The 16,351-nt window shown below is 39.2% G+C and overlaps 1 protein-coding gene and 1 long non-coding RNA gene across 2 annotated transcripts; both read right to left on the bottom strand.

Annotated features, from left to right (window-relative positions):
- Nucleotides 1–59: 59 nt before the first annotated feature.
- Nucleotides 60–11,866, bottom strand: LOC111268004 (solute carrier organic anion transporter family member 4C1). The gene is made up of 10 exons (XM_022846662.2): nt 11,793–11,866; nt 10,890–11,015; nt 9,847–10,149; nt 7,387–7,532; nt 6,962–7,062; nt 5,943–6,083; nt 4,959–5,139; nt 4,289–4,515; nt 3,932–3,996; nt 60–3,671 (listed from the first exon to the last, which is right to left on the bottom strand). Exons 1-10 carry the CDS (start codon nt 11,815–11,817, stop codon nt 3,340–3,342), a joined length of 1,647 nt encoding a protein of 548 aa, XP_022702397.2. The 5' UTR covers nt 11,818–11,866; the 3' UTR covers nt 60–3,339.
- A 529-nt stretch (nt 11,867–12,395) lies between these two features.
- Nucleotides 12,396–15,813, bottom strand: LOC147752447 (uncharacterized). The gene is made up of 3 exons (XR_015314042.1): nt 15,674–15,813; nt 15,206–15,338; nt 12,396–13,229 (listed from the first exon to the last, which is right to left on the bottom strand). It is a non-coding gene; the product is annotated as an uncharacterized LOC147752447 (long non-coding RNA).
- Nucleotides 15,814–16,351: the final 538 nt, after the last annotated feature.

The raw sequence follows: 16,351 nt of genomic DNA on the forward strand, positions 1-16,351 counted from the left end.
CTTACTTAAATTATCATAATTTAGCAAATGCAGCCGATACTAAATTAGAACCCTTTAAGAAGGCAGACAACAACTCAAATCCTACATTTTATTATGTGTTCCGTTAATGAGAACGTTGTTTATGAGCATTGGTACCTAAGTAACAACTCATCTTCTAACTTAAGTGAAATACGCATAAACACGTAGTGGGCCTTTCGCAACAAGCAACACATGCTGATTCAAGCTCTTCCTCGAAGCTAGAAACATACGTTTGGTTATATGGATTAACATGCTAGACTCTTATCGCTTGTACTATATATTGAATTATATAGAAATACAAGCGATCTAGAAAATAACGGTTTCGCCTTATTTAAGGCAGCGCAAACGCTACGCACTTATTTCTTATAAAATCATCGTGCAAAGAACGCTAATAAATGCGTCTTCATCATAGTGACACTAGCGCCTCATAGCAGAAGATAATTTGACCAGGTATCACTCCGGCCATTTATCGCACAATTCGTTTCGTCCGACTTTGTTAGTTTAGCCGTATCACCAGATATGGCGGTACCCACATTACCCCCTGCCACAGATCAGTCGACGCTTTGCAACAGGAGACCGCCAGATTAAAATGGATCAGGTCACGAAATCCTGTACTACTATGGTGTAGTAAACGAAGGTAATTCAAGAATATTGCGTGACATATTTTTGGTTTTGCTCAGCGACTTGTTTGGTTGATTGAAAGGAGAAGCGTAATCATTTTCTTTATGTTCACGAAAATTATTAAACTTTTATCTAAGGACAAGTTTTAGAGGTCAGGGGTGCCTATCCCCAGGAAAATGCGCGCCTCTTTTTTGTCTAAATCAAATCTATGATTAAATGAGACAGGTTTCGTAGCTGTATTTCTAAAGAATCTTATCAAGATTTTTCTACAAAACTTCCTCATTCACTGCTCCACAAGTCAAGAAGATGCGAAAAATTCTGCACAACGCGTGATCAAAGTTCACTGTTGTGTAACTTACAAATTTCTAGTTTGCGTTTGCTTAACTCAAAAGCTTGTACTAGTGCGGTTCTTTGTGCCACTTCTATGTTTAATCTCACGGAAAGCCGTCTAAGCGTAGGGGGTTTTCGAAGGTGTAGATAGTCGGCCACAAACAAAATTGTATTTAATTGTGAACCAAAATTTGGATTCTGTCTGTTACTTTGACAAAGTTCAAGTTAACCCATCCAACCCTCGATCATCAAGTTCAACCCATTTAGCTACATCTTGCTAGCTGAAGGCTATGTAAGCACAATACAATTAACGTCCAGCATGAACCCAGCTCAGTTTGTCTGTGTTCTTATCATCTGATCTGATTTCGAAAAAGGTCCTTTATAAGTGAAAAAAAAAATATTTCAATGCAATATTCAGTTCAGTGTTATTAAGCTCATTGAGTTTAAGTTAGCGCTTGAAAAAACATTATGCTGTAAAGTGACAAAGCCCGACTATGTGATGCTAATAGAGGCTGCATTAATGCTAATAGAGAATCTGCTTGATAATTGTGGCCATTGTACCCCTCCACCTCGTAAATCGTAATTGCTAACATTAACTCTCCCCTAAACTCAACAGATTTAAGTTACACATGAGCACTTTGAGATTTGAGCACATGAGCGGATTATAGTTGTTCTCTTATCAATCCATGTTACGTTTCAAGGACACGCACGAAACACGATTCTTGATTGCAACTAATGTTACTCGGCATAAACATTGTTTCTATAAATCAGCAACTTTTTAAAACAGAACGGTTGTACACAAACGCGCCTCCTTATCGCTATAGATTTGGTGCTACAAATAAAACCCTCCTAAAGTCAGTGCTAGGACCAACGATGCCTGAATGTGGAGAGCTGCCTGGAGTGGGCCGACAAGGGTTGCACATAAAATCCTATACTCGTCAATCGAAACTGCTACCCTAAAATAAATAGATTTTGATTCGACAATTTCTGTAGTAGTAAAAATCTGTCCGGCAACAGCAGGAGCAAAACAACACCCATATGAATGGCTAACAAGTTGTACCTAAACCACAGGGACAACAGGCTCAACTGCTTTAATTACTCACTCACAGGACACTAAAAACCTCGGTTAAGCTTAACATGACATGAACTTAATGTAGTGGTCTATCTAACTGGTCCGGAAGTCGCTAAATTCAGCTGATGACACACTGTTTCTTGCCGGATCACTCCTCCTGTTCCTCAGCAGGTTCTCGTAGCTTGGGCTACTTGTTTCTCTTAAAGGTAACGGTTTTACTTCATACATCGCAGATTTAAAAAAAAAAAAAGCCCTTATTGGGGCGTATCTGATGAAGACCTTAAACAGGCTCTCCCCGCTGACAACGACTTGGTAGCAACGACAAATCGGCACTGGTAGCATCTCACAGAGATTTCATAGAAAGAAATCCTATTTTTGAAGGAATCTTTTAAGCTCACTCTAGGTTTTCATTGCACGGTGAGAAATCGACTGATTAAATATTTCACTAAAGTTCTCCTACTAATTGAAAATCACAGATCTTTGTTTGGCTCTCTAAACACCGACGTTTTGTCCAAGAGTTTCCGAGAGTGGCAGCCGAAGTTCACTTAGATAGACAACAAATTTCTGAACATGACAGCGATAGGAAATCGTGGCTGAATGGAAGCGAAGCAAGCAAACCGTTACGTTAGCAGCACTCCATAGTTTTGACGCATCGATGTAAGGTTCTTTTGCGACAAATTCCATATAAGCCTAATAAAGCCAGCTGCTTCCTCGCCTGGGTGCTTAGCAAATTTACTGCGCTATCGGACTTAGCACTTCTACCCACACGCGTTTAAGGCCACTGTAGCTGAGTTTTGTATATCATAAATAAACAATCACCATCGATTTTGTGATATTCTCAAAGATGAATTAACTTTGTTAACTAATATTTGCTATCTATCTTAGTTAAGTTTTCTGCAAAAGACGCAAACGGTCGTAGTTAAAGAGAAAACGTTATAATATTTCTGTGGTATTCTTCTTATCATCAGCAATCGTCGTTGTCATCACAAAAATCGTGGTATCAAATTGTAGGCAAAATGCAACTGCTGTATACGACCCCATATTCCCGCCCAATAGAAAGTGTATTTTTTCGTTTCATTTGCCGTCGGCCTTTTATGGAAATCGAATTGTCCAAATAGGTCCATTTATCATAGGGTCCGAGTCATGTCCGTAGTCATGTAAACTTGGCCACTTTTGCTAGAACATTTTGGGATCGTGATGCTACTTAATTAGTGCTTTGCTTATAGTAAACCTATTGCAGTTCGGTCCATCGTGAGAAAATTGCGTAAAAGAGGAGGCTAAATGTTACAATTTTCAACTCATTCCCGAATTTGGCTGTTGTTTTTTGCACTGTGACTAACCGTCATTGATATGCTGCCACTTGTCGGTGTGTACTTCGGGTTCTCGGCAACTTTTACATCATTTTCATCGTCACAAACATAGAATAAGTCCAATCTTGTTGAAAAGGCAAAGACAAATAGAAAACATACGGCACCTAGAGCACAACAAATCACTGTGGTATAATGCAGTGTCCCATTAAATCGCTTGATGTCATACACCCAACAGTTGCCTCGCGTTGAGCAGCTCTCCTCCCATAGGACGCACGTAGAGTCCACTAGATAACTATACACAAGTGGATAGGGGATGTATGCTGCAAAATAATGCAAAACGACACATAATAGTTAACAATATTTTCAGAGATGTCTTATATATCGCATATTTAGGCATAATAGGATCAGACAAGGCAGAATGCAGATTAGGTTGTCAACCTAGGTCATTGTAACTGTCATAATAGCTGAAGGCACATGATTCTATCGTTTTCACAAAAAAGGGCAAACATGATATACTTGAACGTGAGCTTTGGGTTAGAATTTAATAGAACGGAATGGAACAAATAGATGTAAATCGTACCAAATAACGCGATGGCGCCTTGATAAATTGCCAGACTGAACGTCTTATCGTTGGTATCCACACATCTGTCAACAAAGGTTTGTTGGTGAAATATGTGATCGGTCAAATGATTCCCGCAATGCACATAAGAAGTCAATGTTCCATAGAAAAAAGTGGAGGCAGTTCAACAGGAATACGTGTAATGAGCATAATTTACTTTTATGAAGAACTGAAGATTTTTAAAACTGCTCGGTAACCGTATCCACGCATTCATCAGCTGATCGCGGAGTGCCCGCGTTAGTGTCGCATTATTGGTAGGTTTCTTGTTTTAAAATAGTCTAAAAAACGTAAAATGTTTCATTAGATCAAGATATGCACCTGATCGGGATAAGTATGTGAGCAGACTGCATGATTAAAGCGGTACAATAACTGAGTGTCAATGAGACGAGGTACAGCCTATATTGATACGTGCACGATGCTGAGCTTTCCGCACAACGGCCTTTTTCGGCGAGAAGAGGAACACTATGCCCGCGGTGGTCCAATCGTGAGTATGCACTCTTGTTTAGGGTCATTAAATATTGAGCGCAACGACAATCTTCGTACGCCTGCAAAACAAGCGAGATGCCTATGGAGGTAGGGATGGTCGGCCAAAGTAAAGCGTTACTCCATGGAATGACACGGGCTATGAAGTATAAACACGTTTACAGCTTATATAGCATATGTGATTACGCTAAAATATAATTACCAACTAAAATTGAACTTTATCAGATAACGGAATAATTTATAATAATTCTTGTTGTTCTTCTTATCCATGATCGTGATAGTTTAGCTATGGGAAATAGTAGAATTATGGATAGGATGCGAGCAGCACAAGCGTAGGGGCGAGGGACCCATATTAAGTTCACTTTTTACGAAATATAAAATCAAAGTCGTGTTAAAGAATAGACGAGGGTCTATCATTCAGCATCGACTGATAGCTGGTTTCTTTCTGTTGATGGATGCTCACAAACTAAGTTCAAGTCGGAACATAAAATAAAAACAATTATACCTCTGAGGATGTGCTAGAGATGATTAGGCCCCTCTTAATCAGTGTGCTATGGTTGAGCATGCTTCCAAGGTGACAACCAGCGAAACACGGCGAAAAATACGTTGTCTCCCCAATACATACTGGATGGAACACCGCTAAAGAACAGTGGCATTTTCGATTGCACCCCAATTCAATGTCGTCTCTACAAACAAACCAAGTTATCAGACAGGTAATCGGACCGCATAAACATGATAATCCTCTTGTTATTCTGGTTCCAAGCATTTTTATCAAGCTATTAACATAGATGAAACGTCATGTATAGCGTTTTCATATACTTTGGCATTCACAACAAGTAAATATAACATTAGTTTCGATAGGAGATCTGCATGTTTTTGTTTGTTCCGAAACGCACGTAATATTCAAGATCAGACAAATAAAATTTGCTTACTCGTTTTAAGTGATCTAGTTATCAGATTGGGCAATCGGACGTGTCATTTGTGAACTTAGCTTTCTTTCGATCTCATTTTGGCATTTTCGATGAGCGTCTCCCTGATGATCAAGGTAATGATTTTTAAGGGCTCTTTACATAATAAAGTTTTGTTTATAGAGAGATCACATTTGTAGTGCACATTACGTAGTGCAGGAAATGAAGTGAAGCTTATACGGTACGATAAACTGTGCTAGATGCTTAACACTCGTATATAAAATTCTTAAACCTAAAATCTAGATGAGACACTGATTTAATAAGGGATTTGTAAAAACTGTGAGTTTGTAGGTGATTATCAACGTCCATGTGTAGCTATTTTGGGTAGAGGCCCTAAGGAGCCTTCATGAAAAATCATTTATTCGATTATTTAAGGCACCTTCGCTGAAATATGGAAGTTTCCTAAAATATTGACATCGGAGGTACAGAGTTCTTGGCTCGCGTAACAACTAAACTCTACCTTCTACATAATTGAATTCAAAATAAGTTGATTACTGCTCTATTTCTAACGACGTGTATACCTGGACATAGCTTCGTTTGTTCCAACGGTGTAGTCCGGAGCCTCACATCTGAACGACCCCAGAGTCAAAAAGAGGATAATCGTAGCGACTTCTAGTAAGAACATAATGAAGGTCAACAAACGCGGGTTCGGTTTCCAGTATCTGTAAACAGAATAAATGGACTTCTACTCGTCGTAGGCAAAACAATTTATCACTACGAAAAAACTCATCACAGCCTTTATCTCTATGCTATACCATAAAATGCGTATTGCCGATATAATAAGTAAAAAATTTAATTAAGCTAATTCTCACTGAGGCTAATTAAGTGAAATTTCATTGGATGATAGTTTATTCGACGAGCTGTTCCATGTTCGAGAGATATTGGGCCAGATATTGGCCGGTTGTTTGTCGCAATGAATAAACGTTTACTCATCATCTTTCCTGTGTCAGAGGGCCAGTTTTTTCGATAGTAGAGCTACAAGATCACCATAACGAGCCAGACGAAAAGCCCGTCTATGAAATTTAAGTGAAGATCTAATGTCCTATACGGATTTAAGTGTTTTAAAATTTTTGCCATGCATAGCTGCTGTGTTAATTACGCAACAATAAGCTTTTAGAAAAATGACGCAAGTTTGTCTTGCTGACTGAGCATGTGGAAATATATTTCGATAGTCTTGTGGCCTAGATTTGAATCGGTTGAATTACCATGTACGGTACCAAGTGACCGAGCGAGAGCCTAGCAAACCTTAAATAGTGTCGAATAAATTAAAAAGCATTAAAGAAATGGGTGAAAATGCCTTGGCATAGGTCGGTGAGCGCCACGAGTGAGGCTACAAATCGTTATCGTAATCGAGGCGAACGACAGTTACAAATTAAATTAACGTTTTCCATGTGTATGGTTTTATAAGCGTGTGAAAAAACTGTATCCAGCAATCTGCTTTCATTTAAACGCAGCTTGGAGACATACGACATTAATATTATATAAATTTGCCCTCGCATATCGTTCGACCTATACTATCGGTTTCTGTTATAGGCATAACCTGATCGTAATGCCTCCAAGCAGCACTGGTAAGAGAGATAGCGCAATTGGTAATGATCCGCCGTACAAAGCCGCACTGGACGCCGAGACATGGAATTGTTCCTGAAATTTTAAGATGTATGGTAAGAATACTTAAATAAAACAAAGACTGCCAGCCCATAGTTCTGCCAAGTTATTACCACCATATCTTTCTAGTTTTTCTTCGTTTCAATTGACGTCGATGGTTAATTTTAACAGTCGCTTAATACTGTTATTGTGATTGTGTCAAAGGGCCATAAGTGAAACTATGGGGTGTGTTCATGATAGCCATTGACACCCGTAGCATAAAGTGAATGAATATGTACGTCCTCGAACATGTTCCGCCCATTAAATTTCCAGCAGAAGTCTTGTTCTAGCTTCGCCTCCATATACGCAGAACGCACTTACCTGTATGTATTTGGGTAAATAATTGAAATATCCGAGAATCCCAAACCATTTAAATATCTGGCTGAACATGTGAAGCATATAAATGGGGTTTCGAAAGAGACGCAGCATTGCCGGTAACATTCCGCTCTCATGAAACGTTGTTGTCGCTAAAGGAACAAAGATTTCATAAAGATAAATTATTATAAAGGTTCAAAGTGCATTTTGCTTTCCGATTTTCTAATACGTTTTCAGCTAGGCTTTTCGTCTAGCTTTATTATAGGCTGAGAAGATGGCTACCCCATGCCCCACCATGGCCGCGTTCATTCAACTATGCGGTACCGATGAATAACGTGAATGCCAGCACTCGTTGCACCCTTCTTAGCAGCTTCCTAACTGCGACGGCAAGCGCATTCAATGTCGTCTAGACAGAAGTCTTAAAAAGCACCATTGTCCCCGTAATAATTATACGTATTCTTTTCTCTTTGTCTAGGAGTGTGAGTCTAACCGAATCCATTAGCTCTAGCTGCCCTTCCTATGGCTTGCCTGCTGCTGCTGCGTATGGCTGAACTGCGTATTCAAATTTTTTCTCGCTTTAACCAATTTGGTCCTTTTTCTACCGAGAATGAGCGTAAAGGGCGAGGATTTTTTTCTTTAAATAAGGCTTTGTTGGAGCTAAAAGCAGCCCATGATCGTTTATGTTGAAAATGTGCCTCAGCGTTCGCCTGGCTTTTTTTCAGGGCTTTGCAGTTGTTCTAGCATGGACGGTAAACGTTTGTTAGGACCCATAGCAGGATACCCAGGTCGGATGCTTAAGAAACTTCAGCCGTCATATCTGTCCTGAAGGCCGTTCGAGGTCAGAGAGGTTAAGTATTGTGGTTCCTGTCCCTGAATTAAACATTTGAGCATTGTTTCTTCAACATATTTCACGTGCAAAAGGACTGTGGGAAACAGATCTTCTGTATACCACAATGTATCCCAGAAAAACTCTATCAAGTTTTTACGGACTGATGTTTCCTAAATCCGTGCTAATTTTCCGAAAAAAAGCCGTCGACCCTCGAAGAAGATTCTGAGTTTTTTTCTCTAGGATGGGTTCCACCTTCTTTAAAAACGTCGTAAGAAGACATATGGGCCTATGAGGTCCATTCCTTTAGCAATGAGCACTAGTTCCTCTTTTTTTTTTTTTTCACCCTATTAAGAACTGGCACGCTTGAAGGATTACGTAACTGCTGCCATGCACGGAATGAGCTTCAGAGTTTTCGTGGCTATTATTGGTGTTCTGTACGCACCAAACGCCTTATCCGGCTTGATTCGCTCGCCCGCCTGTAGGACCTCGTCCTGGCTGGTAGGCTGGTTATCTCTCGCCGTACTAGGTTACTTTGTCTTTCTCCCCTATTAGCAGATAAGCCTGTGGCTTGGGCCACATACAAGTCGAAGAATACAAAGCACTGGGGACAAGTGAGTGCTATTAGTGGGCTACAATCGTATTTGGACACCCATACTTGAGGAGGATATGCCAAGATCGACGCTCACATCATAGAGCTGCAACATAGAGCTCGTTTTCCCAATACTGAGATGTGTTTCAATGTTCTATTATAGCTGAATTTGTGTGTGATATTCTCTATTCCCTACATATCCGAAATATGAACATCAAATCCCAAAACAAAAAATCCCAAAAACTGGAACGCTAACTGTTCATGCTTTCTCTGATTAGCCGATGCTAATAAGGTGCTAACAGTACACACTTGTAAATGTATTTCACTTGATTGTACAGTGCCCTTTAAGAGAGTGTGTCGCATAGATAGTTTTCGTCAGAGATAGCCTATTTGATTTGTTTCCAAGTCATCTACAATAACCTCGTTCGTATAGGACACTTCCCAAATAATCTACATTCATTGATTCAGTCATTACATTGACGAATGTATGCATATATTTTCACATGTATCAAAGCAAAGGATCAACCATGTAGAAACCATTTGAGCAAGATAATATCCACATTAAGTTAACTTCCATTAACCAGTTACACTAAAGATTGTAATAGGTACAATAATGTGCAAGAATAGTAAAGTCTTGCGCTGCAGTGGACCGCAGTCTTGAATTCTACTATAGCTAACAAGGACCGGTCATGAAATTAAATGTGTATGGACCAGTTATGCAACAACCGCAGGTTGCCCCACTAATGGATGAAAAGAAGATAATCTTCTAGTGCTACAAGAAATCCTGATGTCATTTGCGATTTGTGTAATCGCTTTGGAGATAATAATTGAGAAAATGCGGTAACAAGCAGATGTTCAGCGGACGCTAAGCGATTTACTAACTGAATCTGACATTTAATGAATGTGGTTATATGTTCGACCCGGTTAATTTACGTTTGCCAACCTGAATGCATATTGCTACTGCCTCTATGGTGTTTGATTTACATTAAAAGGCTTTACCTCATCTAAGCAATGTATATAATATCTAGGAGCTCTATTTTAACATTACCCTCTGGCAATTTTTTTATTCGTTTTGGAAAGAGCAGTAGCGGGGCCGTAAACACAAACTGGAATCCTCCGAGCACGATGAAGCCTATCCACCAGGCACCGATCCAACGAGAATCTTCCGAGTCATAGTCAGGCGGGTGTTGGGGATCTTCATAGATTGCGAGACAAGCAGACGACAGGACAAAGCCAATTACAGGTCCTATGCCCCTGAGAAACGTCGATAAAGTCATGTATATCGGAGCTTTCCTTCGCTCCACGTTGTCGTCCAAATAAGCTGTGCCCGCTGAATAATAAATCGTCGTCACTGTGTAGAGAAATCATTACAAAGACCAGTAATTGATTGTCGACTGTCGATCAAGATCGAGGCCAGCAGTCAAACTGTATTAGTATTATTCGTCGTAGAAACGTTAGCTCATTAATATCTTAGAATTAAGTGCCCCAATGAAATCGCTGGAACGCGACCCTGAAAAGCAATTCTCCACTGATCGTTGTTACGAAGAAAACTATAAAGCAATACTTGAGCTAAGGGCTACGTGACATAAAATATAAACTAGGTGGCTGTTGGGCTTGGTGAGAAGGATAAAAATATATATAATATTGAAACTTTCCGTTTTTGAAATCCTTTAACTAATCCACTCACCAATTCCAGTCAGGAAGTTCGACAAAAAAATTATAGCCACGGACGGTAAATTTGTGCGTTTTTTAACGCTATCACAGTGATTATCGGTCATTTCAGTTTGATTACTCTTGAGATCTAGTATACAGTAGTCAAAGTCGTCGTTAGGTGAATCCACGTAATGATTTGTGCTGTCATCGAAATAATCATTGCCTGCAGCCCATAGGCAAAAAAAAAGGTCGTCTTAAAAATAGCGCGTCTGAATATTGCTCTTATTGAATTGAAACAAAAACAGCGGCGTGCATCGTACAGCTGAAGATTAACTAACACAACAATAAGACATTATCGTTCTTAGGTCAACGAGCTAAGTCAACGTATTTGCAGCTTCCTGTCCCCTATGCATTGCAGGTGTCTCGTAAATCTGTTACCTGGTCCAAAAAAGAAGTAAGGCAGAGCGCCAAATACGCACGCTACTCCAGACAGGAACATGGCTAATGACGTCCAGCGAGGTCTGTGACCCTTCGAAGCTAAATGACCGATCATAGCACCAAATACTGTAAAGACGTCCATAACGATAAACTTAATTACTCAGTTAGTGAAAAACTTAATTGTGTTGACGTGATAATAACGGTAGGCCACATAAGGCTCATTTGATGTGGTTTCGAATCATACCTGACTGTTTCCTGTCCACAATAAATGTCTGTCCAGCAACACCACATAAATTCTTCGCTAGAAAAAGATCAATAATAGCGTCTCATTTCCTACTATTCAAATGAGGGAACACGGAATCTAGGCTGATCCTTATCGCATATGCCGTGTCACTGGGTTGTGGGAAACATTTCGAGGGTATCGGTACTAAAAAATGTTTGACGTTCCAAAAAACTGCTTAAAATCACGCTGTTCTCCTGAGCATATATCCTTTTTTTGTATTTCTGCATTTTCTCCTCTAGACGATTATGAAATTCATCGCCGTTTAAATTTAGCCACTGGAAAATCGTAACCTACCTATTTATAGGACAGAATACGTGCTGTTACGTTGCTTCGCACGCATGATGTTTCATCGGCCAGGATATTAAAACATACTGAGAAATTCTGTTTTTGCTATGATTTATCCAAAAAAAAAATGCATGTGCCAAATTACATCTTTTGAGAAATTGAAAAACTCACAGAAACCTCAAGTCCAAGCTACTGGCAGAGAAACAATGAAAACTGTATAGTGCAGCTGAGATGAAAGATGCAGAGGTTTCCGTAGAAGATGATCGAAAATTCTGGACCTAATGAAAAAAGTACTTTTAATAGAAGATCAATATACAATTATAATGTTTACTAACTAATGGGGCTGATATTGTCAGCCATGTTGACGATCGAAGAAATCTGCGAGCGGATTGCAAACCTTCTCTCCAGAGTATTGTTAATTCCGACTAGGTACGTATAATATGCACCCTGTAAGATCCCCACGAGCGAATGGAAGAACAAAAACGCACTTGGATGAGCGAGGCTCTGAAAATCGAACAGCAGAAGTACATAGATTCAGCTGTTTCTAGTACCTTCTAAGCATTCGTCTAAGTTACTATTTCTGTATCAGTTAACTCATAAAAAATACTCATTCTTATCTATTAGTAAATGGTACAGCTTCTTTTTCGATAATGTGCCCTAGTATATATTGTATTGTATGAACGGTAGGCCTACACAGTTTCGTCCTAGCACCAAACGCGTATCAATTTGGCACCTTGGCTTTACCCTGAGTCACGTTCAATTGCAGACGAGATAGGCAGCAAATTTTGTAGGTTTGCAAATATTGCGCTTCATTTATCGTAAATACTTTAATGTCTGCTCTATCGTGTCTGCCATATATTCCGGGACCAACTGCAATTTAACAACGTTTCTATACTATTTTTTATAACTCAGAATTAACTCGATCGCACTCGGTCGAACGCGTCACCTCGAAAAGGTTAGAAAAACGAATAAAAAACGTATCCTAATTGTAAGATTGACTTACAAGAAAATTGAAATTGAAAACACATTCTTCCGCTTATGTGAAATAATTTTAATAAATTGTCCTTTAAGTGCTGGATATTGCCGTGATTTTGACAGCGGGTTGCTCGTGTTCTGATATACCCTACAGTTTCTTTGGGGTTGACCGGAATCTTTTTGAAGTATGGCTTGTATGTCCTGATAAAATTACAGGTTACAGGACAAACGAATGCGCTTTTCAGGAATGCAGGACAGCCTCTTACGTCGGACGTTACTAACGTGAACTTGTCATTTTCCGGTAGTTTCTGCTTGATTCAGCGAACCCCCTTTCAAATCATCATTATGCGTGAAGTTGTCACCATATGTTTACTATGTATATACTAGTATGTCACTATATATATTGTCACATGATGTCAGTCAGTAAACGCTATATCCAAATACATCTGAAGGAATGGCTGTCACCGAATCACTGTTTTTTCGTCCAGCGTTACATTTTCACATTGTCGGTTCTTTAGGTCAATGTAACACGACAAGACCTACTTTTAGATACCACTCTTATTTATTTTACAATTTTTCTGTTGCTAAGTCGCTGCTCGTTATGCGGTATTTATTTTGCCTGTCGACTTATTGAAAAAAATTCTCTCAAAACAGAACAGCTAGAAGCTTTCTACAATGCTTAATGCGTGTAAAGATCAAATCTTGCCTGTAAAAAACGAGGATAAAATCCGAAAAGTCCGCAGCGAGCTCCCTTGTCTCCGGAGGCCATTTTTGCGCCGTGTTTTTTGCGTCAATGCCTGAAACTGCACTAATGTAATAATTTGACTTCGTATCAAATGGATTACGTTTTGCAAATAGTTGAAAATAGATCAAATATGACCCACTTCTCTGAGATTATTACGATACATCCTAAATCATGTGTTTATGAGCTCATATTATTTTTTCACGATTCGTGTTGTATCGTCAATCGGGAGACGCTTTCGTACCACGAAAAAACGTCCACGTGAAAATCTTCTCACGTTTGTGGAATTCATAGAGGCTAATTTTACATTATTGTGAGTCTATGTGTTTTCAAGTAATGATTATAGTTCCCACGTTTCTCAGAATTAATCATTTTCGAACAGGCGTTTTTCTTTGTGTGCTCACGGCTATATATAGGTATTCCCAGATAATGCAATAGATTTGAAGAGTATTGTTGACTGTGAGAATTTCTGACGAAGTTATGGTAGTGGTCCTAGTAGGTTCTTTGATTTTATCTGGTAGATAAACAAAAAACGGCACATGTTGAAACCTTCTAGTGCGCAATCATTTTGACAATTCATGAAGCCTATGATATGAATTCTATCAGCGAATTCTTTGTTGAATTCTAGTATAGGCAGTTTGTATCTCGTTTGCGAACAATGCTAAGTTCGGATAAGCTATACCGACATCCACCATCATGCTCCATGCAAAAATGATAACGTGTATCAATTTTTGACACTGCTGGAAAGATATATCACGCAATGGAGCTCCCATGTCACTTCAGTAGTGATCGTAATATTGAATGGAACATCTCAACTAACCCCCCTGTAAATTTGTAAATCGCTTATTATTAGCGTAGCAGCCTTGAGTGGCGCGACGTAAGCATGTTAGGCTTTGTTGTAAGTTTACCCAATAAAATTACTTAGATTGGGACCTAGCATGTTTAAATTGGGACTATTTAGGTGTGAGTAGTTCCAGAAATCCAGATGCCCAAGAAATCAAACTTTAAAAACATGCCAAGAAATGGTCGTCTTTGTCACCCTCAGAGGAATGATTCCACGCTTCTCAGACTCCTTGGCTCCAAACTCAATTCTCTAAGAACATTCTTGGGTCTTTCAAAATCAGAATTAACTGAATTCTTTCTGAATTTCTTTCAGAATTAACTGAAATGATAAAGTATGTGGTGATAGGAAAAATCCTAGTGTTAACTTCGGTAACCGAACAACGGTACTATTTCAGTTATCTCAATTGCCCTAAATAAAAATGTTGCATAATTGCTTTATTTCTATCTCTCCTTTGGATTTCATCTCGGCCGTGATAAGCTCATGTTCTTAATGCCGCCAGAATAGACCTTTTGTGACCACACAGTGACTGCATATATAGAAATATACATGTTTTCGATTCTTCCTATCTAAAAAGCCAAACTGCTTAATTCATCAAGATAGATATGTTGTGTTCAATTAGTTAGAACAAGTTTGTTATTGAGGCCTTAATCGTGCCGCGTGGAACGAACTACGTCCTGCGCATTGTATGACGTTTTAAGATGCGTTTTCAAAAAACCTTGTTGCGCCTGTTTTTGCTAATTAGCCACGAGCACTTATTCAAACTGTTGTTAATCGTCCTTGAAAGTCGTTGACGGTGTGGTTGGTGATGATAACAATTTAGAAAAAGTGCCTGGCTCAAATCTTGGCCGCCGTTGTTAAATTTTCATGGTTCGTCTCGCCATTCTTGTGGGAGTTAGTCAAGCGATCAGCCGACATCACCTTTGAAGTTATTGCTGTGACTGCTCAGTCCGATTACCGAATATTACAGTTCTATAAAAACTAGGCAAACTGTACATGATACTCGAAGTTCGTAGGGTAGATGTTGCGGTTTCAGTCAGTTCCATGCAGAACAAGTTACTCCTTTAATAGAATGTCAGTATACGCTATTTAACTAAGTGGTAATTCCAATTCGCTTCTTTAAGCAACGAACTATTTGCCAAATGAACCTCAGATATATAACAGCTTTGAGAGCACTGAGTAAAACTTACCGCACTGCCTTAAATGCTTTACATAAGCACCGCATCGAAATTGACTTAATAACACAGGGACAATTGCTCGCCAGCGGCATTGGCAGACGTCCGCCAACCTTTCACAAAGTTAGACGTACGCCTCCTAGTTCTCCTATAAATTAAACGATAGAAATAAAAAAATATAATGACACGACGTTCATTTGGCTCAATTTACCAATCTATAATACTGCAAATATTATAGATCAGAAGCGCGGCGTTGATGTTAGAAAGAAAGTATTAGAAATTATTTCAAAGAGCAATCGAAATTTTGCATGTAGACGAGACCGAAGTTTGTAAAACATCGATAGTGGCTCCGCCTAGCTGCAAAATTCATAGGCGTATCTGACAGACAAGGGTGTAACCTACTTCACTTTCGTCAAAACACGCATACGAGGTGAACTTTTAGATTGATTGAGTAAGCTAGCGAAGAACTGATTTCATTCCTACCTGTGGATTTTTGCTTGCTATAGAGTCGTAAGCTAAATAGCCTTCAGACACCTTATCCACTAACTTGAGAAATGTTTCTTCATACGTTGATACACATGCTTGGTTCATTTCCACTCTTAACTATAACAACAGTTTAAAAAGTAACGATCATTATCGGCGCACAAATATAAATTTTATCATATAGAATGCCGCGGTTAGTCTGCGCTAATTTGCTCTGCTTTCCTTTTTCGCCTTTATTCGGAAATCTATATAACATAAGTACCGATCTACGATCCGACGAGGTTTTCCACTATCCATTTCGATACGTTTACGACAATGGCAATAGAAGGACAAGAAATATGCTAAGTGTCCTTGTAGACTTTTAGTTTACTACTGATGTCACTTCCTGGCAATTAACGCTTGTGGCTTCGTTTAAGGCCTGATTAAGTATTGCTTGAGGCCGCTTAGCAAATCGAACCGATCAATTTCTTTCCAAATTACTTTGGCAGCGCGTGGACTAAAAACAAATCGTTGTATTTAAACGTTTTTTCAGCTACGACAATTTCAGACGGGCTGCCGAAAGTAATAACTAACCAATATACTGCACTTTCATACTTTTGCTCATAGTCAAATTTGACGTTTCATATCACGGATTAAATACTATTATATTACTATTTTAAGGTTCACTTGAACAGTTGG

This window comes from Varroa jacobsoni, unplaced genomic scaffold (genome assembly GCF_002532875.2).
Source record: "Varroa jacobsoni isolate VJ856 unplaced genomic scaffold, vjacob_1.0 scaffold_1248, whole genome shotgun sequence".
Taxonomy (NCBI): domain Eukaryota; kingdom Metazoa; phylum Arthropoda; class Arachnida; order Mesostigmata; family Varroidae; genus Varroa; species Varroa jacobsoni.